Consider the following 27,633-nt stretch of genomic DNA (forward strand, 5'->3'; position numbering starts at 1 on the left):
CTTATGTTCTAATTTTGTTAAAAAATATTTTTCAAATAATATATTTTTATTTTTTAGTTGTAATATTAGAAATTAATTAGAAAATATTAGAATTTTTAATTTATAAAACTACAATAATATATAAAATATCGGAATTTTATATCTTAGAAACTTTTATTAAAATATGAAAGTGAATTAAATTTTAAATGAAATTGCATTAAAAATAATAAGTTGTGATAGTGCCATTAATTGGTTGTCGCAACTACTTGTAGTGGCTAGTAGTGATCAAATGAATTGATATATAGGTTTTTAGAAATCTATAATAAGTTTATATATATTCTCTTTTTAAAAAAATATCAATATTTAGAAACGTTTTTCCGTTTTGAATATAATGTCATTTTCTTTTAAATTGGCTTAATTTTATCTTTTAATTGAATTTTTTAAGCATCCTAGATATTAGAAAACCTGAAAAATATTTTATAGAAAAATTATTTTCTAAAAATAAACTGACCCTTATAGACTTATAAAACTCTACTGATGAGATAATTCCTGAAAAGAAAATTTTGATTCTTTTTAAAGTTGTTCGGAGAAAATGCTTCAGATAAATTCTTCAGGTGTATTATTGCCAACCATGGGCACCATCAAACATAAAGTACTATGGGGAAAAAAAATTAAAACCTAGAAAAAGAAAGGAAATCTTATCCATGCTCCTATAATCAACTATTTATAAAATATCTTGAAAATATTATTTGTAGAGGAATATGAATTAAATTCCCATTTGAATTTCTCTGATAATTTCTAATTCAATAGTACCAATCTGGATATATAATTTTTAGAAGTGAGACGTTTTAATTTGAACCTCCGTTGAATTTCCATTAATGGAATCAGTTAAATGCAATTGAGATGTCCAGAAATTCTTTTGTTGCTCATGATCATGGCAGCAACGGAATCAGTCAGTTTGCCAATCAGTCATGATCAAATTTATTTTTTCATGTCCTATAAAAAATGTTTAGAGTGAGAAGCTATCATGTTTGAATCTTGTTTACTATAAAAAGCAATTATAGATCTTTATGTAGGGTATAATTAATAAAATTAGTTGTTTTGATAGCTGTTAGCTATTTTAGTAGCATTTCATAACACGTTAAAAATTAAACGTTACATGAGTTAACTTTTTATAAAATGCTATATTAACCTAAGTTAGTTCAAATGTTATATTATCGAACACTACAAAAATAACATTTAGTATTTTAACTAGCATTTTGACCAGTCAAAATGCTAAAAGCAGGCCAAGCCTTTTGTATAACCTATAATATTCTTCCAATCCAATAATATTAGTAATAATTCCGAAAAAATTCCTAATTGTATAACATATAAAATAGGAATCAACAAGATATCAATTCTTTCTGCAAGAAAAGAATAAAAAACTATATGGTATGTTTTTTATATTATTAATATTATTATTAAGAACCTCCGTGTTGTGGTTCAAGTGACAACTCATGCTTAGCATGTGTGAAGAGTTCTCATATTCAATCCCTACTAAACACATCTGCAGAGAGGGGTGAAAAGTTTTAACGGTGACTCAATTTCAAGTCGGAATATACGGTCCTTTGTACTTAGGATTCGGATACCGCTTGGTTTACACGGAAAAACTATTGTTATTGGGAGTTGAAAAGGAGAAAGTGACGTGTTCAGTACGGGTCAATTAGGTAGGTAATTAGATGGACTGCTAATTATTATTCATCTCCAAAATAAGAGACGAGTGATCATTGTTTATCTTCCTCTATCGTAACCCATGTGACCTATCTATAAATACACAAGAGCACTATCAGGTATACACAAACCAGAGAAAGAAGATGAAGAGGGAAATGACTGATATAGTCCCAACTTCATGGGAAGGACCTAGCAACCGCATTGCTGCTGTTAGTATTGAGGGCAAACCGCAACCTACCGCTCATCAAAACGACAATGAGGATCGAAGCCACCAGGTATACATATATATATAAACACACACAGTTTTCTGTAGTTCTTGTCCATGGGTGTTAATATATATACATGAAGTTTTAATTTTATATATATGCACACAGTTTTGTTCTTATCAGTATTAATTAATATTGATGATCAGAAACCTGGATGGAGAAAGTTTCTATCATACGTAGGACCTGGTTTTCTGGTTTCATTGGCCTATCTTGACCCTGGCAACTGTAAGTATTTCTTTTGGTAGATAACAAATTTTTAAAAATTAAAATAACTGATTAGAGTTTCAATTTAATTAACATAAGGTTTGCTATCAACTTTTTCCCTTCGATCTATAACAAATCTCATGTAAAGTCTATAATAGTTTTTAAAAAAATTGACCATTATTAAAACAGTTATCGACTATTAAAATAGTCAATTTTACTGAACATGAACAAAATTATTGTCAACCTCTTTCAGTACCTTTTTTATCAATTTAAGATAAATTATTTTCTTTCATGAATAATTAAATTTGATTTTTAACTTAATTAATTAACACCTACTTATCACATGCTCTCAAACACAACAAAAAATTGAAACTTTTTCTCACAGGTATTTAAAAATAATTAAAATAAAAGCTTACTAATCTTTTTATATATATATATACATATAATATGTACAGTGGAAACTGATCTGCAAGCAGGAGCTAATCATGGATATGAGGTAAAAAGAGAATAAAAAGTAGAATCTTCAAAAGAAAGAAGGACTTTATATCTTCATAGTTTTTTGAATTATTATTAATAATAATACATGCAAAGACTAAAGTATTGATAATTTTCATTTTTTTGTCCAGCTACTATGGGTTATTCTCATTGGACTCATCTTTGCTCTCATAATCCAATCACTAGCAGCAAATTTGGGTGTCAGCACTGGTAATACATTAAGAAAAAAAAAATAAAGATTTGAAATTAATATTTGCTTATTTCTAATTTACAATAGATAATTATGACGTATTTCTGTCATCCTTGAATAGAAGTATAGATATATACCACATGTCTTGTTGGTGACTTAATTAATAAATTTAGCATTTTTCCAGGAAAAAAAAAAAAAAGAAGACTAGGACCATGATCTACTGAAGAAAAATACCAAACTTCAATAATTTATTAAATTGTACTAATCCTATCATTAAATATTTTGACCTGTTATGTGAATTTTATACCTAAATGTTCATTTTGTTGGCATGTACTGGACTATTGATTATTCAGGAAAGCATCTTTCAGAATTATGCAAGGCTGAGTATCCAAAATATGTAAAATATTTTTTGTGGCTGCTGGCTGAGATAGCGGTCATTGCTGCTGACATTCCTGAAGGCAAAAATTTTCTTATCTACTTTTTTTATTTCACATTCGTACGAGCTTGTGTTCGTGCTTTTTGTCCTTATTGATTGATCACCTTAATTTAAAATGGCACAGAAGTTTTTTTTTTGTACAGTGATTGGGACAGCCTTTGCATTGAATATATTGTTTCACATCCCACTATGGGTTGGAGTTCTGTGCACTGGTCTTAGCACTCTCCTACTTCTTGGCCTGCAGAAATATGGGGTAAATTTAGATTTATTTTTCTACCAATTATTCAGAAAAAAGAGCTTTCAACTATATAGTATAAAATGAGGGAAATTACTTTTTATTAAATTTTTCCATTTCCAACAACATCAAATATCTTTTTGTTAGTTTGGTTGAAATTGTTTTCAAACTGTAACAAATCAGACTCTATTGCTTGTGCTGCTTTGCACTTTGTACAAATAATTTAAACATATGAAAGGCTGAGATCTAGCTATTCCTTGTCTAACTTTAAATGAGAAACTTTGCATTTTCAATTGAAAAGACCGAACAGACCAAAGGTTGCAAACTCTAATGATACATCTTTTCCATTTTTCAGAAAAAAAATTTATTAAAAGTTTTTTATTAATAATAATAATAATAATTATTATTATTATTATTAAAAGCTTAAGCATAATCTAAATATCTATGTTAATATTAGAGGAGCTAATAAATTCTTTTGGGATGTGGGCAGGTGAGGAAGCTTGAAATGTTAATAGCTTTGCTGGTATTTGTGATGGCTGGATGTTTCTTTGGTGAAATGAGTCATGTAAAGCCTCCGGCAACTGAAGTCATCAAGGGCATGTTCATCCCCAAGCTCTCGGGCCAAGGAGCCACCGGCGACGCCATCGCCCTCCTAGGTGCCCTTGTCATGCCGTAAGATATATTTCTCTTCTCTTTCAATTAAGATTTAATTAATTCATTTTGTTAATTTTCTATTTATCTTATCATGGTTTATATAATTAATCTATCTTTATGTTTCTTAATTATTATTTTAACAGACATAATCTCTTTCTCCATTCTGCCCTTGTGCTTTCTAGGAAAGTACCCAATTCTGTCCGTGGCGTCAATGTAAAATCACATTAATCTTTTGTCTTCTAATAATAATAATAATAATAATAATAATAACATTAATGTTTATATAATTAATTTTGTTGTATTCAATTTTTTTTTTTTTTTTAACAGGAAGCTTGCCGTTATTTCCTCATAGAGAGTGGATTTGCATTACTTATAGCTTTTCTAATAAATCTGGCAGTTGTCTCTGTATCTGGGACAGTTTGCACAGCCCAAAACCTCTCACAAAATGATGCAAATAGATGCAGTGATTTAACCCTTAACTCTGCTTCTTTTCTTCTCCAGGTTTAATTAGTGTTAATTAATTAATATTAGTTAAAGATAATTAAACTGGTCCTAAATAATTTTTCCTTTCTTTTTGTTTTTGACAGAATATGTTGGGAAAATCAAGTTCCATCCTATATGGTATTGCCCTATTGGCCTCAGGTCAGAGCTCCACTATAAGTGGCACCTACGCAGGACAATACATCATGCAGGCATGTAAAGCCATTTTGATTTTGCTTAATCATTCAATTTAATCCTAGCTAATCTTAATTAATTAATAATGGTGTAATTAATTTTTTCAGGGTTTCTTAGATCTTAAGATGAGAAAATGGATTAGAAACCTAATGACTAGGTGTATTGCCATTACACCTAGTCTTATTGTCTCAATTATTGGCGGATCACAGGGAGCAGGTCGATTAATTATCATCGCTTCGGTGAGAAAATTATGTTTATGACTAATAATTTTTCATTTGATGTACCTATTAATTTCATTTTAATTTTTTAATTAACATTTTTAATGAATTATGCAGATGATACTTTCGTTTGAACTTCCATTTGCTCTTATCCCACTGCTAAAATTCAGTAGCAGTTCCACTAAAATGGGACCTCACAGTAACTCAATTTTCGTAAGTTTTATTTGGAACTGTCGAGCATAAAGGTTTTTTGCTTGGAAGGCCAAAAACTTTTAAGCTCTACAATACAAGAGGCGTTTTTATACTTCTGGTTATAAAAATAATAATAATAATTTTGTGGTTTTCTTTTTTGTTTTGCTCGCAGATTATTGTGTTCTCATGGATTTTGGGATTAGGAATTATTGGCATAAATATATATTATCTAAGCACAGGGTTTGTTGGTTGGCTAATTGACAATAATCTACCAAAAGCTGGGAATGTGTTTATTGGAATCATTGTATTTCCTCTAATGGCAGTATATGTATTTGCAGTCATCTATCTAACCCTTAGAGAGGACACAGTGGTCACATTTATTGAGCCAATGAAGGAAAATGGTTCAAGATTACAAGCAAACTTGGAAGAGGGGTTAGTCCAGTCCAATGAGTCACCTGATATTGTGCCTTATAGAGAGGACTTAGCTGATATTCCATTGCCAGAATAGATGTTGAATTTTAATTAATTATATCAAAGTAGTAAAAAAAAATTACTATAAGATAAGATTATCTCATTTATTAAATATTTTCTGGTATGAATGGTTAGTCTGTTTTTGATTAAATTGATGAGGAATACTTAATATGACAGGGAAAAGCTAACCTGTAATATCATTCTACTATACAAAAAATTATTTATGTTCTTTTTTTTGCGGAGTAGACCTACTGCTTTGGATTAATTTTAGATCTCCTTGCTAAGTTTTTCCTGATTTATTAATAAAATTATAATTTTCAAAAAAAAAAAAAAAAATGTTAACCAATGCATCTGTAATCCATCAAATTAGAGTAGTAGAGGGTCTTAATTCTAAAGCTCGTTGAGGATCTGAAATGTTTTTCGCATTTGGCCTTTGAGTCCATTGTAAAAAGTAGAACTGTACTTTGAAAACTAAAATCAACTAATTATCTCTGTAATTAGCTGATTTTATCTCTGCATTTTTAATATGTATCTAGCTAATTAGCTTGTAATAGAATTATTTTATGTAAGGTTGATGCTTTGTTTAGTTTCTTTTGAGCTTTTTGCTACCCTTATTGTACCAAAAAAATATATATATTTCTAACATTATTTTAAATATTAATAGTTCATAGTTATTATTTTCAATTTAAAATGGGCTCAGCCTCAGGCCCCCTGGGCCCTGCACTCTCCTCGGTTAAAGTTGTATTTTTGAAAAATTAATAAAATTTCATTCAAAACTCAGGATATAAAAGGAAAGAAAAAAAAAATAACTGGTACTAAACTCCTCTAGAGTGACTCCATCTATGAACAGAATTTCATCTTTTCTATATATTCTTTGGATTAGATTTGCTATAGGTCCATCTATGTAAATGAAACATAAAAATTATTTCTACTTTGGATTAATTAACAATTAAGATCGGAGGGCGGATAAGATGGGGAAACTTGTTTGCTCTGAATTGTGTAATGACGATAATGCTTTCGATTTAAAGGGACTTCTCATGGCAGTCGTCATTGTTCTCGCCATCTTAGCCACCTGTATGCCTCCACGGCGCCGTTATGTGGCCATCTGTAGCCCCGCGCCATGTGGCCATCTGTAGCCCTCCACCACGCTATTTAGTGTTCCGGTGAGTCGTCTGAGGCTGTCTTTCTCAGCTAAAATAATGTTTCAAGCTTACCAAATGTTGTTTTTGTTTTCATTTGTACTGTTAGTTATACCATTACAATTCAGTGATTTTGCTACGAAGAGTTTAATGAACAGATAGAAGCAATGTTGTGATGAGATTTTTTCCCATTTCCTCCTTTAATTTCCTATCTCAATAGCTCTAGTGATGAGATTTCTATCTGCTTATGTAAGAAACAATTTCGTAACATGAATTCACAATTATGTGGATCTTATTGAGGAAAAAAAAAAAAAAAAAAAAAAAAAAAAAAACAATTAATTATTTCCCTTTGCAGTTTCCTGCAATTCTTATTTTATTAAGAGAAATTATTGATTTGTCATTATTACTATTATGCTTTTAAAAAAAAAAAAACATTTAATAGTTACTTTTGCACTCAACAATTAGAGGTGTTTACAAAAAATTTTGGCCTTGTTAGTAATAAATTTTCATGTAGCCTTCAATGTTTTGACTAAGATCAAAACACTACCTCTATTATTTATAACTTGAGTCATTTAGTGTTTATACTAGCATTTAAAGTTTGATGAAATGTTGCTTTTTTTTAATATTTTATAAACGCAGACAGTTATTCAGACAGCTAATGATTACTGAAACAATTAATTTATCGACATAGCCTTTAATGAATAGTTGATACCTCAAAGTTTCAACTAACTTTTTATTTTATTACTATATTTTGAAACTTTTCGTATTAACAGGTTGTCACGACCCATTTTTATAGACCGGACCGGCACTAAGACCTGAGTGAGCTTAAGGCCCCGAAGCCCGTAATAAGCCTTTATTACTTAAAACTCGCATTCTATTCATAATTGTGGATTCAGGCCCAATAACTTATTTCACAAATATATTCAAAGTACAATCCATATAATAAGTATCCGTACTCTATTTATTCATTTATAACCCATTTGGAATACAATTGCGAAATTCTACCTGTACATTCACATCATTATTTTCTTATTAACAGTCTTCTATAATTAATGTTTCAACTCCATGGGACTTTCTTCTATTACCTGAAAAAAAATAGGTAGGCAGAGGTGAGCGCCAAACTCAATGAGTAGGATTAGATAACCCTCTCACCGCACACAATCACACAGATGCTAAAATATTTTTTATCTGGTTACCGTTTAATTATATGATCATGCAGTTGGTCACACAAATGGCAATACAATAGCAATCACAATTATTATCACCTTCATATAATCACATCACGTGGAAATTAGTCAATAGAGTCACTGAAACCCCTGACGAGCCGTACTCTCGCACGGCCCATCCTCTCATATTATCAGTTTCAGGATCCATATCACAATAAACAGTATTTCAGTCGGATCCATATCATAGTAACAGAATATCAGTATTACGGATCCATATCACAGTAAACAGAATATCAGTCGGATCCATATCACAGTAAACAGAATATCAGTATTACGGATTCATATCACAGTAAACAGAATATCAGTCGGATCCATATCACAGTAACAGAATATAACAGAAATCAGAATCAAGATCCGTATAATAGAATCAGAATCAGGATCCGTATAACAGAATCAGAATCACAAACCCGTGGTGACCCACTTCATCCCAATTCCACACAAACAAAGCACGGTATATACATAGCACAGGTAATCAAGCAATCTTTAATCGAAGCAATAGTGCAGCATAATATGGCAATTTAACAAAATAATGCATGATAACATTTAGTCGTGAATGCATGAATGCAGACAGATGATACTAGTTATCTAACACTACTCACAGTTCTTTACTGTCCTTTAAAAAGACTGCCTTCCAGGCCACATGCTTCCAGCCTTTATCCTCGCATTTCGGAATTTTATAATCCTCTAAATAAACAAGAAAATTCTAAGTAATAATTCTAATTCGGAAGATTATATGTTACGTTCGTTTATTAGTTGTGGTTACCAATCATTTAATTCACTTATTAAATTAATATTGGGTTTTCTTATTTTATATTTATTCTAATTTATCACCTTTAAATAAAAGGTGAAGTAGTATTTTATAATAATACTAATAAGAATACTAATCCTAATAATAATATTATTATTAATAAGAATAATATGATTGAAAATATAATATTACTAACGATAATAATTTTAGTCGTACTACCTATAAAAGTTCTAAAAATAATCTAATTTCTACCAAAATTTCATCAGCACTTCCTCTAAAATTTAACTATCCGACAATCAATCCATTTAATTACTTTTCAGGTTTTTATAGCCCATCCATCTAGCAATCAATCCAGTCAATTATTCCCATTCTCCGTATTCTCCATATCATCATTAATTCATAAATTTGTTCTTCTTTAATTCCATAAATCATAATTTCCCAACAATTTTGTTTATTACTAGAATTTCATTTTAATCAATCAAGCGATTTTTAATTAATCAATAAATCAACACTAAATTAAATAAATTTAACTAATCGAAATTGCTAAATTAGCTAATCAAGATTGCTGAAATTAATTTAATTAACTAAAATTACTAAGTTAAATTATACCCAATTTACTAAAATAAATTCTGAGAATTAGCAAAAAAATTGATTTATACCCCAAATATAACTTTTCTTGTTGGGTTTCGCTAGATCGGGAATTTACGCGTGCCGGATGCGCACTGGAACTGCAAGCAGAGGACACGATCCGACTGGCAGTGGCAGAGAGGCGGAGGCGGCGACAGATCAGACCCATCTCTGGTGGTCGGAGGCGCGCTAGAGCGACGGCAGGCAGTGGCGCGACAGATCAGAGCGATGATGCGATCTGGTGGAGGTGGCGCTGCGCGATCTGGCCGAGGATGAAGTTGAACCACTGGCGGAGCTGCTGCGACGTCGAACTGCAACAAGGTGGCGCGCGAGGAAGTCCGGCCTAGCTGGTGTCGCCGCTGCTGCTTCAGGCGTCGCCAGTCACAGTGCAGAACGGACTCAGACGCAAGCGCAAGAGAGGAAAGAAAAGGAAAGAAAAAGAAAGAAAAGAAAAGAAGAAGAAGAAGAAGAGAGGGAGTAGGAGGTGGCGCGGTGGTGGAAGTACCGGTGGCTGGCTGGAGGCGCAGAGCAAAGGGTGGGTGTGGGAAAATGGGTGAGGCGCAAGAGATAAAAAGAAAGAGTTTCTAGATGGTTTGGGTTGATTCGGTCCGATTCCGGTTCGATTCAGCCCAAATCTCGATTTCCATTTGATTTTCGATTTTTCAGTTGATTTTCGGTTCGGTTTATCACTGTACAACTTATTAATTTGCATTTAAATAATTAAATAGATTTCCGGGCTGTCCGCTTATTAAATTTGATTAGAAAATTTTTGAAAATAAAAATGCGGGTTATTTCACATGTGGTAGCTGATTGATATTTATATTATATTAATCTCATAAAATAATAACTAATAAACTTTTGTTCAAATTAATATTTTTATATCATCATTTTATTCATAAGTAATTAAAGATAATAAATAATTATCAAAATATTATAAAATTTTTTTATAGAATTGATACATGATAATCTATGAAGATAATTATATATATTTTAAGCGTCACTTTACATTTCAACAGCAAATGCACTAAAAATTTATTAAACACAAGTGTACATCAACTAATGCTATCGGTAGAGGCAGACAAGCAGAAAATTATTCATATGTGAACATATTTACATTATATGTGAACACATATACTGATATACATATAAAAATAAGTATATTATCTGTAACTTGATGTGTTGTAATTCTAAATTATAGGAGTATTTTGAATAAGGATATAAGTGGGAACTTGCAAATTCAATAAGGATTGATTATATTAACTTACAATAAACAACATATTTAAGGCATCTTCAGTAATAATGTGAATTATTTTTATTTAATTACCATATCGAAAAAAGGGAAAAAAAATTTAAAAAAAAGCTCCCCATTTGTAATATTTATTTATTATGTCAAGCTGATGTGTAAAAAAATAAAATAGAAATTAACAATCACGCTTTCCTATTTTTAAAATCAATATCTATAAATAAACATTCAGCTATATCATTGTTTGTACTTTCTATTATATGCGACAGATCAACCACAATTCACATTAATATTGAATATACTCTTATGTAATCTAACTAATTTACATTAGAAAATACAATATCATGAGGGATATGTTTCCTTATTATACAATAAATATAATAAATATTGAATTCTTCAATTTTTCAATTGTCTTTTAACATATATATATATATATATATATATATATATATATATATATATATATATATATATTAAAGGGAGCAAATTGAATAAAGAAAAGATTTATTTTTAACAAGGACAAATTGAATAAAAATATATTTAATGGCGTTGTTTTACAATTTTGGTAATTGAATTCCTAATTACCAGCCAACTATTACAAACAACTAAATTAAACAGATTATTAGTTCTTTGAGAGACCAAGACTCCCTAAATTTTTAAAATTAAATTTTTTTTCCATAAGTTGTATTTATATTCTTTAAAATATACATATTCTAAATTTTTATTTTTACTTTTTACCCCGTAATATTTAAAAATTCAATTACGTGTCCGACTCTCAGAATTATCTCATCGTAGTAATTAAAAGCTAGCCTCATCAGGTTATTGTTTATGTTCATAGCCGGTGGTTAGTTGTCAATCTGTCATGCCTACTTCCTTACAAGAGAAAGCATGAACCATCCTGTTTGTACCAATAAATAACCAAATTAAATTGCTCAGAATTAACTTTACACCTATGATTGTGTCATCACTTGTGAACATATATATTTTTACTAAGAACTCACAATTAAACAAGTTAAAATAAATAAATAAACATAATTCATATAAATTGTTTACAGTCTTGTATACCAAAATATAATCTAATAATAATTAAATCTACAATCTGATAATATATCAAAGTTTGAACCCTCTTTATTGATACTGACAAACTAAAAACTGGTTTGGTAAAAGAAATAAATAATAAAAATTACCAAGATAATTAAGCAAGCTATAGATTAAAAAAATGAAAAAAAAAAAAAAAAAAAAAAAAAAAAAAAAAAAAAAAAAGAAGAAGAAGAAGAAGAAGAAGAAGGGAGAGATAAGTTGACTTTATGCAAAGCTACATGTCATCCCTCACTAGTGAGCACCATAAATAGAGGAAATGGGAGTTGATTGATGGCATGCAAACAGTGTACAGAAACTAAAAACTGTACTCAACATATCAGAAATTAAGATCAAATGGCGAGCTTAAGGCAAGAACAGCTCAGACTTGGACACAGCAACCGCATAGCTGCTGTTAATTTAGAGGGCCAGACCCCTTCTCCCGTTGATCATCATCATCAAAAGGACCCAAATACTCACCAGGTATATATATATATTAAGTTATAATTTTGTTTTTCTATTAATTTTTGATTGTTATTAATACTTATAATTCTTTAGAAACCTGGCTGGAGAAACTTCCTATCATATGTAGGACCTGGCTTTCTGGTTTCTTTGGCTTATCTTGATCCTGGCAATTGTAAGCTTTCCTTGCTTTCTTGCTTATCTCTGTTTTCTGTTATTATTATTATTATTATTATCATCATTCGGTGTCCAAAATTCAAAATTGCGAAGTAGTCCGCTTAAATTGGATTCGCAGCGAAAGGCCTGCCGAGATAAAATGCTCTCTTTCAACTGTTTAAAATCACTCTATGCTCACTCTTAAGTCTCTGGCTAAAAGTGAAGGAATTTCTGTCATCCATTTTGCTTGTTGGACATTATTGTATTATTATTATTATTATTAGTGAAGTAGATACGTAATAAGATAAGTTGCCCTCCGTTTATTACACGTGTACGCATGCATGTAAATGTGACTGACAAATTGTTGTTACAATGGCATTTGTGCAGTGGAAACCGATATGCAGGCTGGAGCAAACCACGGTTATGAGGTCATTAAATAAATTAAAGGAAAAAAAATATTACTATTATTTATATTTTTTTTTATATCAATAAGATAAATTAAGGGAAATTAATTAGATTTAACTGACATGCTGTTTATCTATTTTTCAGCTTCTGTGGGTCATTCTTATTGGTTTGATTTTTGCTCTCATTATTCAGTCTCTAGCTGCAAATCTTGGTGTGAGTACAGGTAAAATTAGTAATTAAACCAGCTGCAATAAAAAAAATTAAAATTTTTTATTTATTTTTTTAATTTCGGTCACAGCTTAATTAATTAATAATATTCGATTATCAGGAAAGCACCTGTCTGAATTGTGCAAGGCAGAATACCCAAAATATGTCAAGCTTTGTTTATGGTTACTAGCAGAGGTAGCAGTAATAGCTGCAGATATACCAGAAGGTATAATTTTCTTTTCTTTTTCTTCTTCGTCTTTTTTTTTTTTTTTTTAACTACTAAAAGTATCGTCCAACGGTTGGACGAGAGATTAATTCTTTTAGACCGGAACGATTATGTTTCAACCACTCTTCAAATATTAACTTTCACCGATCCAAATGAGAGATTAATATTTTTGGACTGGAAACGATTATGTTTAAACTACTTTTCGAATATTAATTTCACTAATTCTATGATCAGTAACATAGATTGAATGTGCTTAACCACTACACCCAGCTGGTTTGAGTTTCTTTATGTCTTCTATACTGCAAAGAAGAATACATTTGGACATGTATAATTACTTACTATTTTTCTTTGTTCTTTTCTTAATTTTTTTTTCCAGTGATTGGAACAGCTTTTGCACTAAACATACTATTTAATATCCCAGTATGGGTTGGAGTTCTGATTACTGGCTGTAGCACTCTCCTCCTCCTCGGTCTACAGAGATACGGGGTAATTAAAATTAATCATTTAATTAATTGTATTTCTTTAATATATTTTATTTATAATTTTATAATTATATATAGCAAGTCTTCTCTTAAATGAATAATGTAAAACTAACCAATGCTTCCCATCTGCTTCTCCTGCATTCCTCATGCTGGTTTTATATATAAAATCCGTTGAATTTGTGTTAAAAAAAAAAAAAAAAAAAGGATAAATAAAAATCTATTTCGTTTCGTCATAGATTATAATTAATTATATTAATTATCCTAACTAATTTCTTATTAGTACAAACGCAACCATCATGGATAAGATTAAATAGCACTTCAACTGCTCCAACTTATGCTCAATTATTTTTGTTATATTCAATTACTAACGTGATATTTTTCTAAGAAATATATAAAATTTTCATTTTATAATTTTTTTAATCTAATTAATTTGTTTAATCTAATTAATTAATCGTCACATCACAAGTCAAAACATCTAACAGAAGGAAAGGGAATGTTTGAATATTTTTCTATAACGGTTGAGTTCATCAATATTTATATGGTGGTTGTGAGGTACATACTTTGAACACCAGACGAAAGAAACTTAATTAATGAAAAAAAAAATCTTAATAATTAATTCATCAAAATATCTAGAAAGTGATTTTAGTGTAACGGTAAAGTTACTTCACTGGTGATCTCGTGGATCTCCAGTATTTATATCAATAAAAAAAAAAAAAGAAATCAACTCAACCCAGTGTTATAGGAAACAATAGTAATAGTGCACTGGGTGGCATCATAATTTAGCTATTTTGGTTTTACATTTATAAATGAGTAAATGAAATTACTAATGAACATAATCAATCGGATTTGGATAATTTTATGATTTTTTTTTTTTTTTTGTCTCTTAATATTAATGTATGAAAATTATGCAGGTGAGAAAACTGGAATTGTTGATAGCAATATTGGTGTTTATAATGGCTGGATGTTTCTTTGGTGAAATGAGTTATGTAAAGCCTCCTGCGGTAGAAGTGATTAAAGGCATGTTTATCCCTAGACTTAAGGGCTCCGGAGCCACCGGAGATGCCATTGCTCTACTAGGTGCCCTCGTAATGCCGTAAGACTCCTGCCACTATCGACAATTAATAATTTCTATATATGTGTATGAGTGTGATTTCTTTATCAGATCATCCACTGATGTATGTATTTTTTATCAACAGACACAATCTTTTTTTACATTCTGCTCTTGTGCTCTCTAGAAAAGTACCCAATTCTGTCCGTGGCATCAATGTAAGAAAAAGATCTCATAAATTATAAATATATTCTCTTAATTCTACAAATTTTGATTTTTTTTTTTCAATTTTAATCCTATTTGTATAACAATTTTTTTTATATAATGTTGCTGATTTTACAGGATGCTTGTCGATTTTTTCTTATAGAAAGTGGATTTGCACTCTTTGTAGCATTCCTAATCAATTTATCAATCATCTCCGTCACAGCTACTGTTTGTTTGTCCAAAAATCTCGCACCTGGGGATGTTGATCGATGCAGCGATCTTAATCTTAACTCTGCTTCTTTCTTGCTTCAGGTCTGTAAAATTCCAATCTCATTACACAGATTGACTCATACTTACGCATTATGCATATAAAATATGATTATAATTTATCCTTACAAAATTATTGAAATTACAGGAGGAACTTAATTTGATAAATGTGAACTTGTCAAGTGCTAAGTTGACTATTTCCAGTGCATTATTTTACTAAAAATGTCTCTGATTATTACGTTATATTATGTTTTATTAGAACTCTTCAAGCATAGCTTTAGTTTCATAGCTGAAATACCTTTTTTGATCGCGACAGAATGTGCTTGGAAGATCCAGCTCAACTATATATGCCATTGCATTATTAGCTTCAGGGCAAAGCTCCACCATCACAGGCACTTATGCTGGCCAATATATAATGCAGGTTTTAATAAAAATAATTACAATTTTTGAAGTATATATTATGATATTAACCTTTCAAGAGATTTCTGGGCTCACTTTGTTTATATGTAATTAATTAAATTTCAGGGTTTTTTGGATCTTAAGATGAAAAAATGGACAAGGAACCTAATGACTAGGTGTATTGCCATTGCTCCTAGTCTTGTTGTCTCAATTATTGGTGGATCTTCTGGAGCAGGCCGACTAATCATCATTGCATCAGTTAGTAAAAATGATAATTATAATTAATTATGGATTTTGATCATAGACATTTAGGTTAAACTAATTATAATCATGTTTTTATTTTCTTCTTACAGATGATACTTTCATTTGAGCTTCCATTTGCATTAATTCCTCTTCTCAAATTCAGCAGCGGTTCTACCAAGATGGGACCATATAAGAACTCGATTTATGTAAGTTCTTCCTAAATTTTATTTCTTTTTTTTTTTTTGGCCTTTTTCTTTATTTCAATTTTTCACAGTAGTTAATCTGTTGTATGAACAATTCTGAAGTCTAGCTCGGTTCCTGTAAAACTCATTAACATGTAGTTTAATGTATGATTGTTAATGAAATCCAAACTCTTAATGTAATTAAATTACATTTTTAGTGTCATATTGCATCAAAATACATAGTCTTAGAAGTTCAGATTACCAATTAAATGTGCCTAATAATAACCATTTAACTTTCTTTTTTTTTTTTTTTCCTTGGCAGGTTATTGTAATTTCATGGACTCTAGGGTTGATGATAATTGGCATAAATATATATTATCTAAGCACAGGCTTTGTGGATTGGCTAATTCACAATAACCTACCAAAAGTTGGGAATGTGTTCATTGGGATAATAGTATTTCCTCTAATGGCGATCTATATTATCTCAGTTATCTACTTGACTTTTAGAAAAGACACTGTTGTGACTTATATTGAACCAGTAAATGATGAGCAAATTGGCCAAGCTACCATGGAAAGTGGGCTAAAAAAATCTGGAGATCCTTTGGAGATAGATCATCAACTACCTTATAGAGAGGATTTGGCTGATATTCCACTTCCACAATAATTGGAGTTTCAATTGCTTTTTCACTACGTATGAAATGTGAAAAATGTGAATTTGGTTGCTTATTTCTTTTCCTCCTCTTCCTTTGTTTTAACCATTTGTGTTCTCTTTCTTTTTTTGTCCCTTTCAAATCCTTCTATGTCTTGTCCATGCTCTTGTGTAGCTTAAATGTAATATTTTGTAGCATTTCCGTTTTAAACAATGCTTAATATATTGTGTCTCAAAGGGGTAATATTCCCCTCTTTCTTTTTGATTTGCGATATTCCTTCTTTTCTTTCTCGTAGATTACCAATTAAGCTTGTTTAAATTTGTTTATAGCAATGGTAAACTGTTGACATACCATTGCTAAATAGTTAAATATTGGTAGCTAACAACTAGCAGCTCGAATCTTATATTATAGGGGAAAATACTGATTAGAGTATTTAATTTGAGTTCAACAGATGATTTTACAAAGTTAAAGTTCCATTAAATAAATAAAGCAGCACTTATAGGAAAGGCAGTCGCAAATCTCGAATGTGATTAATTTTTAAATTCTTTGTTTCGATAATATATAAAATGCTATATATTTTCAAAAAGATTAATAGCATATGCATGAGAGATGAATGTACATAAGAAGCGGAGAAAATCTCCAATAATAACAAAGAAATTGCTAATACAATGCTTTGTATATAACCAAACCTTTTTTAATATGGATTTTTTTAGAAAGGATTGGATCAAACGACAATCTTTCTCTTGATCCAAGTGGAACGGCAAGGTTAAAAAAACAAATATGTTGGCTTTACACCCTTCCAAGTTTAAATTTTTAGTTTTTCAAAGATCGTTAATCCATCTTTGTAATTGTTTCTCACCAAACGACAAATGCTACTATAACCATATCATCCATAAGATGACTTCTGTGCGGCAATTTAACACTCAGATTTATTCATTTGCAAAATCAACTTTTCCTAATCCATTGCAAGAGTAAATAATTAAATCCGAACAGAATGTTATGTTACAAGCCCTCCATACTGCACCGACCGTTATATCCATATCGAAATTCCAAAAGCCAAGGCTGATCAAAACTCTTGGCCCCTACCAGCAATATCGTCAAACCCCGCGGTCGCAGCACAGAAAGTGAGCCAATAATTACCAATTTACATTTATTCTTCTGTTTCAACCTAAACTAGAGCTAGGCCCCGACACGGACCTCAGCATTTGATTAAGACTTGGCTGAGAACTCCCAGAGGCATTGAACATAACATTTGATGGAGCAGATGAGGATGGTTGTATAGCTGCTAAAGGGAGCCTTGGCCCTAGAGGAAACATTGGCTGTTGTTGTCCCCGTTGCATAAATGACACGTGTGGATGCACTTGTTGATTGTTGCCATATCCCGAAATATTTGGTTGCGAGGAGGGAGGCATCACTTGTTGCCTATTGCTGCTGATGTTATTGTTAACCATGGAAGGACCAACACCTGCCAGATTCATTTGTGAAGTAGACCCAGCAGGTCCAATCCGGGTTGACATCATGCGAGCCCTCTCAGCTGCAAACCTCTGCCTCGTCTTCTCCACTTGTTCACACTCTCTCATTAGAAAAGTTTCCACTTCCGCAAACTGCTTCAACTTCAGCTCCAACCTCTTCAGCTGTCTCCATGTCAACATCTCATTAGAAAATTTTCTTGAATGTGTGTGCGCAGATGCAAAAAAGGATTCAGAGTACTCATTATCAAATAATAATACTTAAATTTAAGATTAGTAACTGAAATACATCTCATCATATCTTTAAAAAAAAAAGACAGCTAAAAGGAGTAGAATACAGCAAAGCTAAACCCAAGAGATTCAGTCATACCGACAACTCATTATTGTCAAAGAACACTCGTGCACATTAAAACAGATAACAGCAAAAGTGAAAGAAAAAGACAAATAAATTAAAGGTATAATAACATTAACAACAGCTATACCTGATGATTAATGATATTGGCAGATAGCCTTTGAATTTCCCGCTCTTCATGATCTGCAAACAGTTTTGCCTTAGTTGCTGCAGCCGCAAGACCAGCTTTTGCAGCAGCTTTGACTTTATCTGCAGATACAGGACCACCCTCTGCCTCATTCTGCCCTTCTGAAGTATAATCCACAGAAATAGATTTGAATAGTTTAAAAAGAAAAAAAAAAAAAAAGAATGGAAAGGAGAAGAAAGGAAAACAAAACGAAGAACAATACATAGTGAACAGGGAAAACAAAACCTATGGCCTACCTTTCTGTTGTATTGAATTTGCAACTTCTCCATGAAAACTACCTTCTCTACTGTGTAATCTCTCTGAATTCATCCTTCATAAGGCAAGGAAATAAATCTATTAAATTCGTATACTAAGGATTGAATGCATACAACCAAGATTTCATAAAGCATTTAAAGTTCCTTGTGAATTTTGCTTTATTTTTGCTTGTAGGGCATAAACCATACATGTTCATAACAGCTGACAATACCAAAGACCTCTACAAACATAAATTAGGCATTCAGCCAAGCTACTTATCCGTTATCAAAAAGCAGGAAAGGCAAGAAAAGAAATCTGCAATGATAATCATGAAAAGGCCCTAGCAAATCACTGACTCAAACAAACAGGCTGGAAGAATATTAATGTCACAAGCAGGAAATACACTTACCGGTTATCCTCGGACAATGCCGCCAACGATGCATGGGCACATGCTGCAGCAACTCTCGGTCCAACAGCGGAGGCCAGAAACGCAACCTAGCAATATTTCCACAAGTTGATTACCAAAAGCAGAACTTTACACTAAAAGAGAGAAAAAAAATTATTCTATAGTAACACTCAATCTTAGCTGTTTATTTACAAGCTCCCTCCCTTTGACCAATCATAAAGTGAAAGAGGATCTAACTATAAGAGGTGTTAATATGTCAGGAACCTTTCAAGGCATAGAGTAACTATCCTATCTCCATCCCTGTTGTAAAGGTTGATAAGAAACATCCAATTCAAAAATTAACCCTATGCCATAAAGGTGTGCTGTTCAAAGGAAAAGTGTGCTTGGTACTTGCAAATATAGTCCTCACTATTTTAAGGGAAAAAAATTTTTTAGTCCTTGAGATTTGGAAATTAACTACTTCATCCCTGCATTTGTAAAAAGTAATTTAAACATCCCTGAAGTTTTATCCGTTAAATAATATAATCCTTCCATCCAAAAAGGGTCCTTTCCACCATTAAATCAATATGCAAAGACTTAAATGCCCATCTAATTACATCATCACCATATCCCACCGTACATGTAACAGTACCAAAGCCAAAACCAATTTTTTCTTTCTTTTTTTTTTTTTTTTTTTTTTTTTTTTTTTTTTTTTTTTTTTGAATAACCAAAGCCAAAACTAAACACAGTAAAATTAATGAAGGCATTAAAAGAAGAAAGCAAATCAAAATCAAGTAATCAACAGATAGCTAAAACAATCAAACAGCCAAATCAAGATCCAAAATAAAGCAAGCAGCAGAGCCAAAAAAAAAAAAGCCCAAGCTTCAAACCTGAATTTCAGACATTTATATCACAGATGGTTTTATGGTTGATTTTATTGGATCTTTTGAAGAGGTTATGGGGTTAGCAGATATGGTACCTTCTCCCTTCTCTTTCTCCCTCTTGCTCCTGTGTTCCCTTGGACACCAGAAGATGATCTTTTGTTAGAGAATGCTGTGGAGGTAATTTATATTTGAAGTATTTATGTTTCCTTTTCACCAACTGGTTTACTACTACTTCAATTTCATGTCCCTTGTTTAAAGATTTGGGGTTGTTCTTGATATTGAATTGTGGTTTTGATTTTTTTTTTTTTTTTTTTAATAGAAAAGAGATATTTAATGTGGAAAGAATGATGGGCTCATATTGAGTGATTCTCTCTTTGGCTAACTGAAAAAATTGGGGAAATTCTTTTTTTACTTTTGCTGCATTCTCTTGAATATGAATTTCTGCACATGCAAAGAATAATTTTTAGCAGTTGAATTTTATGGTTTCCTTCTTTCTATGCATGTTTCCTTTGTTGGCTTGGTTATGGGTCTCGTGACGGGTTTCCTTCATGTCTCTAGCTTTTGCTTTATACATGCATGGTTGAAAATTAGTGGGGATTAAAGTGTGGAACCTCCTAACCTTTGTTGAGAGATTAGGATAAAAAGGCATCTTGCTTTAAATTCATTCAATGTGTACATGCATTTGATATTTTAGGTGTTTCTCTAAGTATTGTTTATATATTGGATTGTTGATTTCTCCAATTTTGATTATGCATATTAGTTATTTTTTATTGTATTTAAATGATTTTTTTTTTTTTTATGGATGTATGTTTTAGGACATGGAATTTTGCAGGTGGTATTTAATGTTTTTGCTTTTCATGATCATAATAAGCTTGATTTTAGTGTTTGTTTGCCATTAAGGGCATTTTTGTCTTTTAATTTTTATCTCTCACCTCTGACTGCACTTTATCTGTATGACTAACTGAAAAGGCAATTTTTGTACAAGGAATGACTATATTGTTTAATCGATTAAACCTCAGGGCCATTTAAATGAATTTTTACAAACTTAAGGACGAAGTAGTTAATTAGGCCAAATCACGGGAACCAGAAAAGACTTTTTCGCCTATTGTAATATTAGGTTTTGATTTCTTCATCTGTAAAGTATTATGGATCATGGATGGTCAATTCACTGATATTTATAGTATGTATATACACACAAAGAGACATATTTATATTTTTGTTAAAGGAAATAGACATAATTTGATATTGTTATGTGAATTTAAGAAGCATTTCCCACTTTTCTCTTTTCTTTTCTCTCTAAATGCAAGCTCCTATAGTTACCAAAGTTACTGTGCGCACACAACAGCTAGAAGCCTCATGCACTTAGAATATCTAATAACATTTGAGAGTTAGTTTGATATTTGAGTTCTTAGAAGAGTTATCAAGAAAGTACCTAGAATATGACAGTCAAGAGTCTTTTGAGTTTTCAGTTTGAATCCGAAATGTAGCATTTAGTCGGTTAATGTTAGAGCACAAACTCAGCATTCATCAGTCTTAACTCTTAATGAAACTTCTAAAAGACTCTATACAGGACTTTCTTATATGCTTCTGAATCAGTAGTGAAACAACTCAAGATTATGTCTATTTCTCTAGAATTAATTGGAAAATTTCTAACAGACAGATCTTTCTAAGATCTATTCAAGAAGGTGACCTCTCTTATGTTGATTTATTTTTAAATATCACCGGGACTCCTTGAGTTATTTACCTGATCCATCAAAGCATAGTATATCTAAAAATTATACAAACAATCATATGGTGATCTTTCAAAATTCTATTGTTTCCAATAGAACATGCCTAAAGAGCTGCTGCAAAAGGAACAGTAGAAACTAAGAATGAGGAAGGGCAAATAAATTCAATTGAATATATCATCCCTAATAGAGCAAATGCGAAAGATAATAAGCAACCAATCCCCAAAAAATTGCTAAATAAACCAAGTATCATGAGGTTGAAGGTTCAAAAGAATTTGAAGTTGTAAACAGTGCATGAACAAATATGTTTCGGCCCCAAATGAGAAACACCATGAGTCAAATTTATTGCCCATTAAAAATCAAGGAATCACACCAAAAAAATCAGGAAGTCATGCCAGGAAACAAAGTATTAGAAAAGGGTTAGCACTTTTTCTTACTTAACTTGAGAGTCTAGAGTGGGTGTTCCTTACAGTTAAAGTTCAGTTAAGTTACCCATTAAAGAAAATGAAACATCGATATTCTAGAATGTCAATTAATCAATGCCTCCAGTGTTTAGGGCTTCAAAGAAAAATGAAAAGGCATAGGGTTCTTACTAGCAGTTTAGAAATTTGTGCTTTCAAGTAAATATTTGAGATGCGCAGGGCAGAACAAAGATGGAGACATACCAATGCCATAACCGGATTTCCAGAATTTGCAAAAGGGATCCTGCTTTCAGAATCAGCATCTTGACAGCTAGACCCTGCAGAAAGCATAGGGAAGCAGATAAATGTCACAATCACGTAATCACCACCTAGAAGAATGGAAACCACAACTACGTAAATAAGAACACCTGGTAGATCACCATTTGAATGTAAATGTATTCTTCCATGATCATCCCTACTTGATAAATTAGACGAATTGGGCATGCTAGGAACTTCAATATTTTCCAGCAAGCCATCCTCCATGGGTAGACGAAGAAAATGAAGGATGCATTGTGATTTTGATTTTGTTCCAACATGTTCTGCAATTTCATTCCAATTTTCATTGTAAATTTCCATTGCCTCAAGCAGCAATAGTGTTTCCTGATCACTCCAACTCTCTCCATCCAAATCACCATAATCCTTGGTTGGATCCATCTTTATAAAATCCAGGGTCGAATGTCCAGTTACAAACCTCCCCTCATGGAAGCAATCAGAGCATAGCAGGACATCAATCTGTCAAAAAAGATGCTTATCAGTCAGAAAAAAGAAACCACAAACAGTACAATAGCATCAAGATTTAGGTCAATCCATGTCATTTTGTTTCAAAAAACACTTGACTAGATTTAAGAAAAATTAACCAGTTACTCCGAGAAACATTAATTCCAGTCTTTTCTTCTTTTGAACTCTTAATTAATATTTAGGCCCCTCAAATTTATTGGGAATGTTATTATTAACCACGTATTAGTGTATCACAAGAATAACAGTGTAATTTGACCTTTTATATGGTAGCACCTTTGCGCTACAGATGTCCTACTCTAGTTAAATTTGAGTCTACAGAAAGTTCTTTCTTCTTATAAAATTTGAGTCTTACAACTTGTTCAATTCACATAATTTTCAGCACCGCTAGTGATTCTTTCAACCATCAAGGGATGAAAAAGAAAGTATGGACAAAAGAACAACTTAATGATGAAATATAAATTAAGAAAGAAAATCATGGCAGTTTTACCTCCTTCTGCGACTGATAGTAAATGCCAGGAAGAGGCTGAGAACAATAAGTGCAATGATTTTCAGATAGGCGCTCTCGAATTTTGTTGTCCAAGTCAGAGAAATCGGCATCGTGACATGGCAATGATGAATAAAGGTCAGCTACCTTGAGCCTACATGTGGGCTTGTCAAATTTGATCAGACTATCAATGGACTTTAAAGCAGCTGATGGCACATGAACCTCGCCATTTGGATCCTCTCTTAAGTAGGATCCACCATTCCAGGATTCACGGTTTGGTGGGGCTGCACAGTAATTGATAATTCCCCAGTGATCAAGAAACCTAACAATTCGAGTTAAATCTTCGTTATCAATACCAAATACCACTCCCTGAAAATCAGAAACTGTGATCCTCTTCTCTGGATTGTCCATGTATTTAGCAACAAGGTAGTTCCTACATTCCATGTATTTCTCTGGTGTATGATCTGGTGATTTGCCAGAGAAAAAATGTGGCACCACCTGTCTTTCCAATCGATTTACCACAGCTGGTGAAAACCAATCTACTTGCAAAGAATCCCAATAATACCACAGCAAAATCAATACAACTTTGAAGATAATAGCACAGACAAGGGCTTAATGAAATTTAATAAAAACAGGTACCACACAAGCTAACTTGCATGCCTATACAAACAGCAGTCTACATTAAAGAAGCTCAAGTATTTAATAAATTACTGTAACACCAACGAATCATGTCTTTGTTAGGATGAGTGTGTATGTGTGCAGGTGAGTATGTACACATTACTGCATACATGAAACTCCATAGTTAAGTTGAAGTCTTTCGAATAGCATTGCAATATGCCTACTGAATGTCTAGGTGATGTGACAGTTGCGACGTGCCCAATGCCCAAACCTTAAGAGGAATGCAACTTCTTTGCAGAATTTCAAGTAGAAAGCATAATAATCATTTCCACTCTCTTCAAGGACTCAGAAGGGTGATGTTAGTTGCCAAAATTCAAGCAATGTCTTGCAAGATTATGAGCAATTTCACTAAATCCCATAAAAGAACTGCAATGAATATAATTTGTAACCTTTTTCCAAGCAATGCAATAGATCTCACCCACATTCCACATTTTGTTTCCTGTGCTGCTGCCACGCTTTATACAATAATTTTGGTGCACTAAAGTTCATAAAACTAAATATCAAAATCCCAAAAGCAGCACACTGCTACCACTAAAAAGTAAAACTTTTTCCACAGCTAAGTAAACCTAAATTCTCCTTTCAAATATTAAATAATTACACAAAACCCTACCATATCCATCATAAAAAATAAAAAATAAAAAATAAAAAATAAAAAAAAGTAAACTTTATCACACTTCAACATTCGTCATCCCTAAATATAGAAAAATCCAGAACTATAGTAGTGTACCTGAATGCATTGGAACCACATGAACTCTACCTCCGAAGCGTTTGACAACACCAGTCCCTTCCATAATCGGAGGTGGCGTGACCACATAGGCCGGATTGCCTCCATCATTTCTCTCCTGATCGGACCCAAAACCCTCAGCAGGCACAGCGGAGACTGCCTGCAGCTGCCCGTAAGACACATTCTCCAAATTCGGCACCTGCCCTCTATTACTACTACTCTCCCCAGATAAATTAGCCCTCTCTATAGCCGCAATAGCGAAAACAGACGCATGAGGGCGATTCACCACAAGCTTAGTAACACAAGGGAAGTCACATATGCGAACCCCACCATCGGCAAGAACCTCCGTTTCTAAATGGTTCGGATCGATAGCAGCAGCAGCTGAGTTGGGATTGGGATTAGGGCCCTCAGAATCATCATCCCGCTGGTCGAGATTGTTATTATTATTGTTTTCCTCCTCAACGGCGTCGTCTTCGTCATCTTCGTCAGGGTCTTCATGTTTAGGTTGTTGTTTACGAGTGATTTGGGACTCCCGCTTTCGCCTCTTCCATTTGCCTCTGCCATCTGATTATGACAAAGAAAAAAGGTAAAATAGAAAGAAAAATCAAAAAAAAATCTGACAAATTGAAGAGAAGGAGAAAGAGAAAGTGGGGTTTTGGGGTTTATTGGAGATTTAAGTACCTGAAGGGAAAGAAGGGGAAGCTGGCATTGTTGTTGAGGGAAATGTGGAGATTTGTGGGGTCTTTGATTGGTTGAATTGGAATCAAAGAGAGAGAATTGTGGGTGGGAGTGGAAGATGGCAACTCTTTTCTCTCTATCTGCCTGTGTCTGTGCGTGTGTAAGAGAGAGAGAGGGCTTTGTGCTGTTGCTTGTTGGTGTCTTGATGAGGGAAAAATAATTTATGCGCTCTTTTTTCCCCTGACCTTGATTTCCTTTTCTTTTTTTTTTTTCTCATTTTTCCGACTTTCAGCCATTCTGTTGTGTTTTTTTTTATTTGTTATTAATTATTATTAAAACTAAAAAAGTGTTGATAATTGTTTAGTCATTCATACTTATTTCGCTCTGAAAGAACCAATTTGCTCAATGAACTGTTTGAAATTTATTTTAAAAAGCTTGATTGGATTTGTTTGATAGAGTTAGCAAGCCAGCTTTAAGTATAAATTTAAAAGTTGAAATTTGAAAGAGACAAAATTTTATTTGCTTTTAAATTTAAAAAAAAAAAATGTACTGCAGCTTGACTATTCAAGTTCTAATTGAACTCAAGTCAATCTTGATTGGACTTTTTTATATTCCAATCCAAATTTTGTTATAATCACAATTTTATCTCTTGTTTGTTAAAATTTGTTAAATACTTTGATTAGCATATGAGATTTAGACTATTTAAGTTTGAGGAAGATTATAAATTACTCGAAGTACTTGTGAATTGCTCAAAGTTTAATTTGATAAAAAATTACTTCAACTCATTCAATAAGCTTATCGAGTCTCAATTTATTAGCTCGCAGGCCAATTTTATCCTATCAAGTTGAGCTAAGTTCAAGAACTAGTTCAATAAATCAAAATTAATTAAATTTTACATTAAAATAATATTGTTTTGAGTTTGATAGATTTTAAGTTCAAGCTCAAATTTATATGGTTATAGAGTTAAACCCAAGTAGAGCTCAGTCTCTGATTTTTTGAGTTTGAAATATCTCATATTTGAATATATTCTTATCAAGCTGAGTTGAGATCTAGTTCTTACTATAGCTCAACTCAGCTCATTTATAGCCTAAGTTTAAGCTTGAGTTGAGTACAAATTGGATTTAATTGAGCTAAAAACTTTTTCATTTGGCCAAAGCTCAATCCAATTGGTGAAAATTTTGAAAATCTTTCTAAATCTAGCCCAGCCTTTGCATGAATTTTAGTGAATATTATAGGTCTAACTTAAATCAATCGAGTCGAACCAAGTTCATTTTAAACTATATCTAAAGCAGACTTTGGTTCAAATAATATTATCCAAGCCCAACATTTTTACGGATTGGTCGGGAAGATTAAGTGGATATCTTTACATTAAACTATTTTGTCCTTTTATTAAAAAAATATTATTTTGTTTACTATTTAAATAGTAAGTTAAATGTTAAAGATCAAAATAATCAAAATTTATTAATTATTTATAATCAATGCACTTTTTAGACAAAAATAATAATTACTGAATTGGAGGGACTGATTAATAAATAGTTTAACATGAGTGAATCTCAAAGATTAGTAAATATCTTTATTAAACTGGAAGGATGAAATTTGTAACTAAACTTTGAGGGACTGATTAACAATTTCCTCCGTTGTGATTATAGGGTGCAAGTGTGGGTTCCACCAAAGGAGAAATGCTCGGGGTTGATAAACGCTCGTCTCGCGCGTGCTTGGAATCGCTCAACTTCATTCTTTAAATGATTGTACATTAAACGATTGTGTAATTCATTATTATACAAAATAATATAATTTTACTACCTTATACTCATGGGGCGGATCTATTCTATAGTGCTGACATTATAAATTTGTCTACAACATTATGGTTATTTATATATTTGCCCCCTACTGAATTTATAAAAATGCCCCTATTC

The 27,633-nt window shown here is 32.0% G+C and overlaps 3 protein-coding genes and 1 long non-coding RNA gene across 7 annotated transcripts; 2 read left to right on the forward strand and 2 right to left on the reverse strand.

The window, feature by feature from the left end:
* The first annotated feature begins 1,757 nt into the window (after positions 1–1,757).
* Positions 1,758–5,876, forward strand: LOC105639037 (metal transporter Nramp7.2). The gene is made up of 13 exons (XM_089726226.1): positions 1,758–1,964; positions 2,102–2,180; positions 2,615–2,655; positions 2,786–2,864; positions 3,198–3,302; positions 3,424–3,533; positions 4,006–4,187; positions 4,313–4,382; positions 4,497–4,670; positions 4,757–4,861; positions 4,952–5,083; positions 5,180–5,275; positions 5,427–5,876. Exons 1-13 carry the CDS (start codon positions 1,833–1,835, stop codon positions 5,760–5,762), a joined length of 1,641 nt encoding a protein of 546 aa, XP_089582352.1. The 5' UTR covers positions 1,758–1,832; the 3' UTR covers positions 5,763–5,876.
* A 1,928-nt stretch (positions 5,877–7,804) lies between these two features.
* LOC105638968 (uncharacterized) lies at positions 7,805–9,993 on the reverse strand. Its single transcript, XR_001047093.4, has 2 exons — positions 9,498–9,993; positions 7,805–7,949 (listed from the first exon to the last, which is right to left on the reverse strand). It is a non-coding gene; the product is annotated as an uncharacterized LOC105638968 (long non-coding RNA).
* A 2,038-nt stretch (positions 9,994–12,031) lies between these two features.
* LOC105638969 (metal transporter Nramp7.2) lies at positions 12,032–16,980 on the forward strand. Its single transcript, XM_012222889.4, has 13 exons — positions 12,032–12,268; positions 12,344–12,422; positions 12,791–12,831; positions 12,953–13,031; positions 13,137–13,241; positions 13,618–13,727; positions 14,635–14,816; positions 14,920–14,989; positions 15,114–15,287; positions 15,559–15,663; positions 15,768–15,899; positions 15,995–16,090; positions 16,389–16,980. Exons 1-13 carry the CDS (start codon positions 12,143–12,145, stop codon positions 16,728–16,730), a joined length of 1,641 nt encoding a protein of 546 aa, XP_012078279.1. The 5' UTR covers positions 12,032–12,142; the 3' UTR covers positions 16,731–16,980.
* A 638-nt stretch (positions 16,981–17,618) lies between these two features.
* On the reverse strand, positions 17,619–25,942 carry SWI3C (SWITCH/sucrose nonfermenting 3C). Of its 4 annotated transcripts, none has more exons than XM_089726254.1 (9): positions 25,721–25,942; positions 25,043–25,603; positions 23,641–24,176; positions 22,796–23,147; positions 22,548–22,693; positions 19,368–19,453; positions 18,961–19,034; positions 18,668–18,825; positions 17,619–18,350 (listed from the first exon to the last, which is right to left on the reverse strand). In XM_089726254.1, the coding sequence occupies exons 1-9, from the start codon at positions 25,746–25,748 to the stop codon at positions 17,880–17,882; spliced, it is 2,412 nt and encodes an 803-aa protein (XP_089582380.1). In that variant the 5' UTR covers positions 25,749–25,942; the 3' UTR covers positions 17,619–17,879. The 4 variants fall into 4 exon arrangements, with proteins under 4 accessions (XP_089582380.1, XP_012078282.1, XP_089582379.1 ...); XM_012222892.2 differs by having other exon boundaries at positions 22,620–22,693; positions 25,721–25,941; XM_089726253.1 differs by having other exon boundaries at positions 22,784–23,147; positions 25,721–25,941.
* Between the last annotated feature and the right edge of the window lie 1,691 nt (positions 25,943–27,633).

Source organism: Jatropha curcas, chromosome 9 (assembly GCF_041381405.1).
Source record: "Jatropha curcas cultivar XTBG-Jc1 chromosome 9, XTBG_Jcur_1.0, whole genome shotgun sequence".
In the NCBI taxonomy this organism is placed as follows: Eukaryota; Viridiplantae; Streptophyta; class Magnoliopsida; order Malpighiales; family Euphorbiaceae; genus Jatropha; species Jatropha curcas.

Excerpts from the sequence above, each read along its gene's own strand:
- LOC105639037 (XM_089726226.1), top strand. The coding sequence starts at position 1,833 with ATGAAGAGGGAAATGACTGATATAGTCCCAACTTCATGGGAAGGACCT. Across the intron at positions 1,965-2,101 it reads ATGAGGATCGAAGCCACCAG|AAACCTGGATGGAGAAAGTT; the intron begins GTATACATATAT and ends ATTGATGATCAG. Across the intron at positions 5,276-5,426 it reads CTCACAGTAACTCAATTTTC|ATTATTGTGTTCTCATGGAT; the intron begins GTAAGTTTTATT and ends TTTTGCTCGCAG.
- LOC105638969 (XM_012222889.4), top strand. The coding sequence starts at position 12,143 with ATGGCGAGCTTAAGGCAAGAACAGCTCAGACTTGGACACAGCAACCGC. Across the intron at positions 12,832-12,952 it reads GAGCAAACCACGGTTATGAG|CTTCTGTGGGTCATTCTTAT; the intron begins GTCATTAAATAA and ends TCTATTTTTCAG. Across the intron at positions 14,817-14,919 it reads CTAGGTGCCCTCGTAATGCC|ACACAATCTTTTTTTACATT; the intron begins GTAAGACTCCTG and ends TTTTATCAACAG.
- SWI3C (XM_089726253.1), bottom strand. The coding sequence starts at position 25,748 with ATGCCAGCTTCCCCTTCTTTCCCTTCAG. Across the intron at positions 25,604-25,720 it reads TTCCCCTTCTTTCCCTTCAG|ATGGCAGAGGCAAATGGAAG; the intron begins GTACTTAAATCT and ends TGTCATAATCAG. Across the intron at positions 24,177-25,042 it reads TGTGGTTCCAATGCATTCAG|ATTGGTTTTCACCAGCTGTG; the intron begins GTACACTACTAT and ends CTTTGCAAGTAG.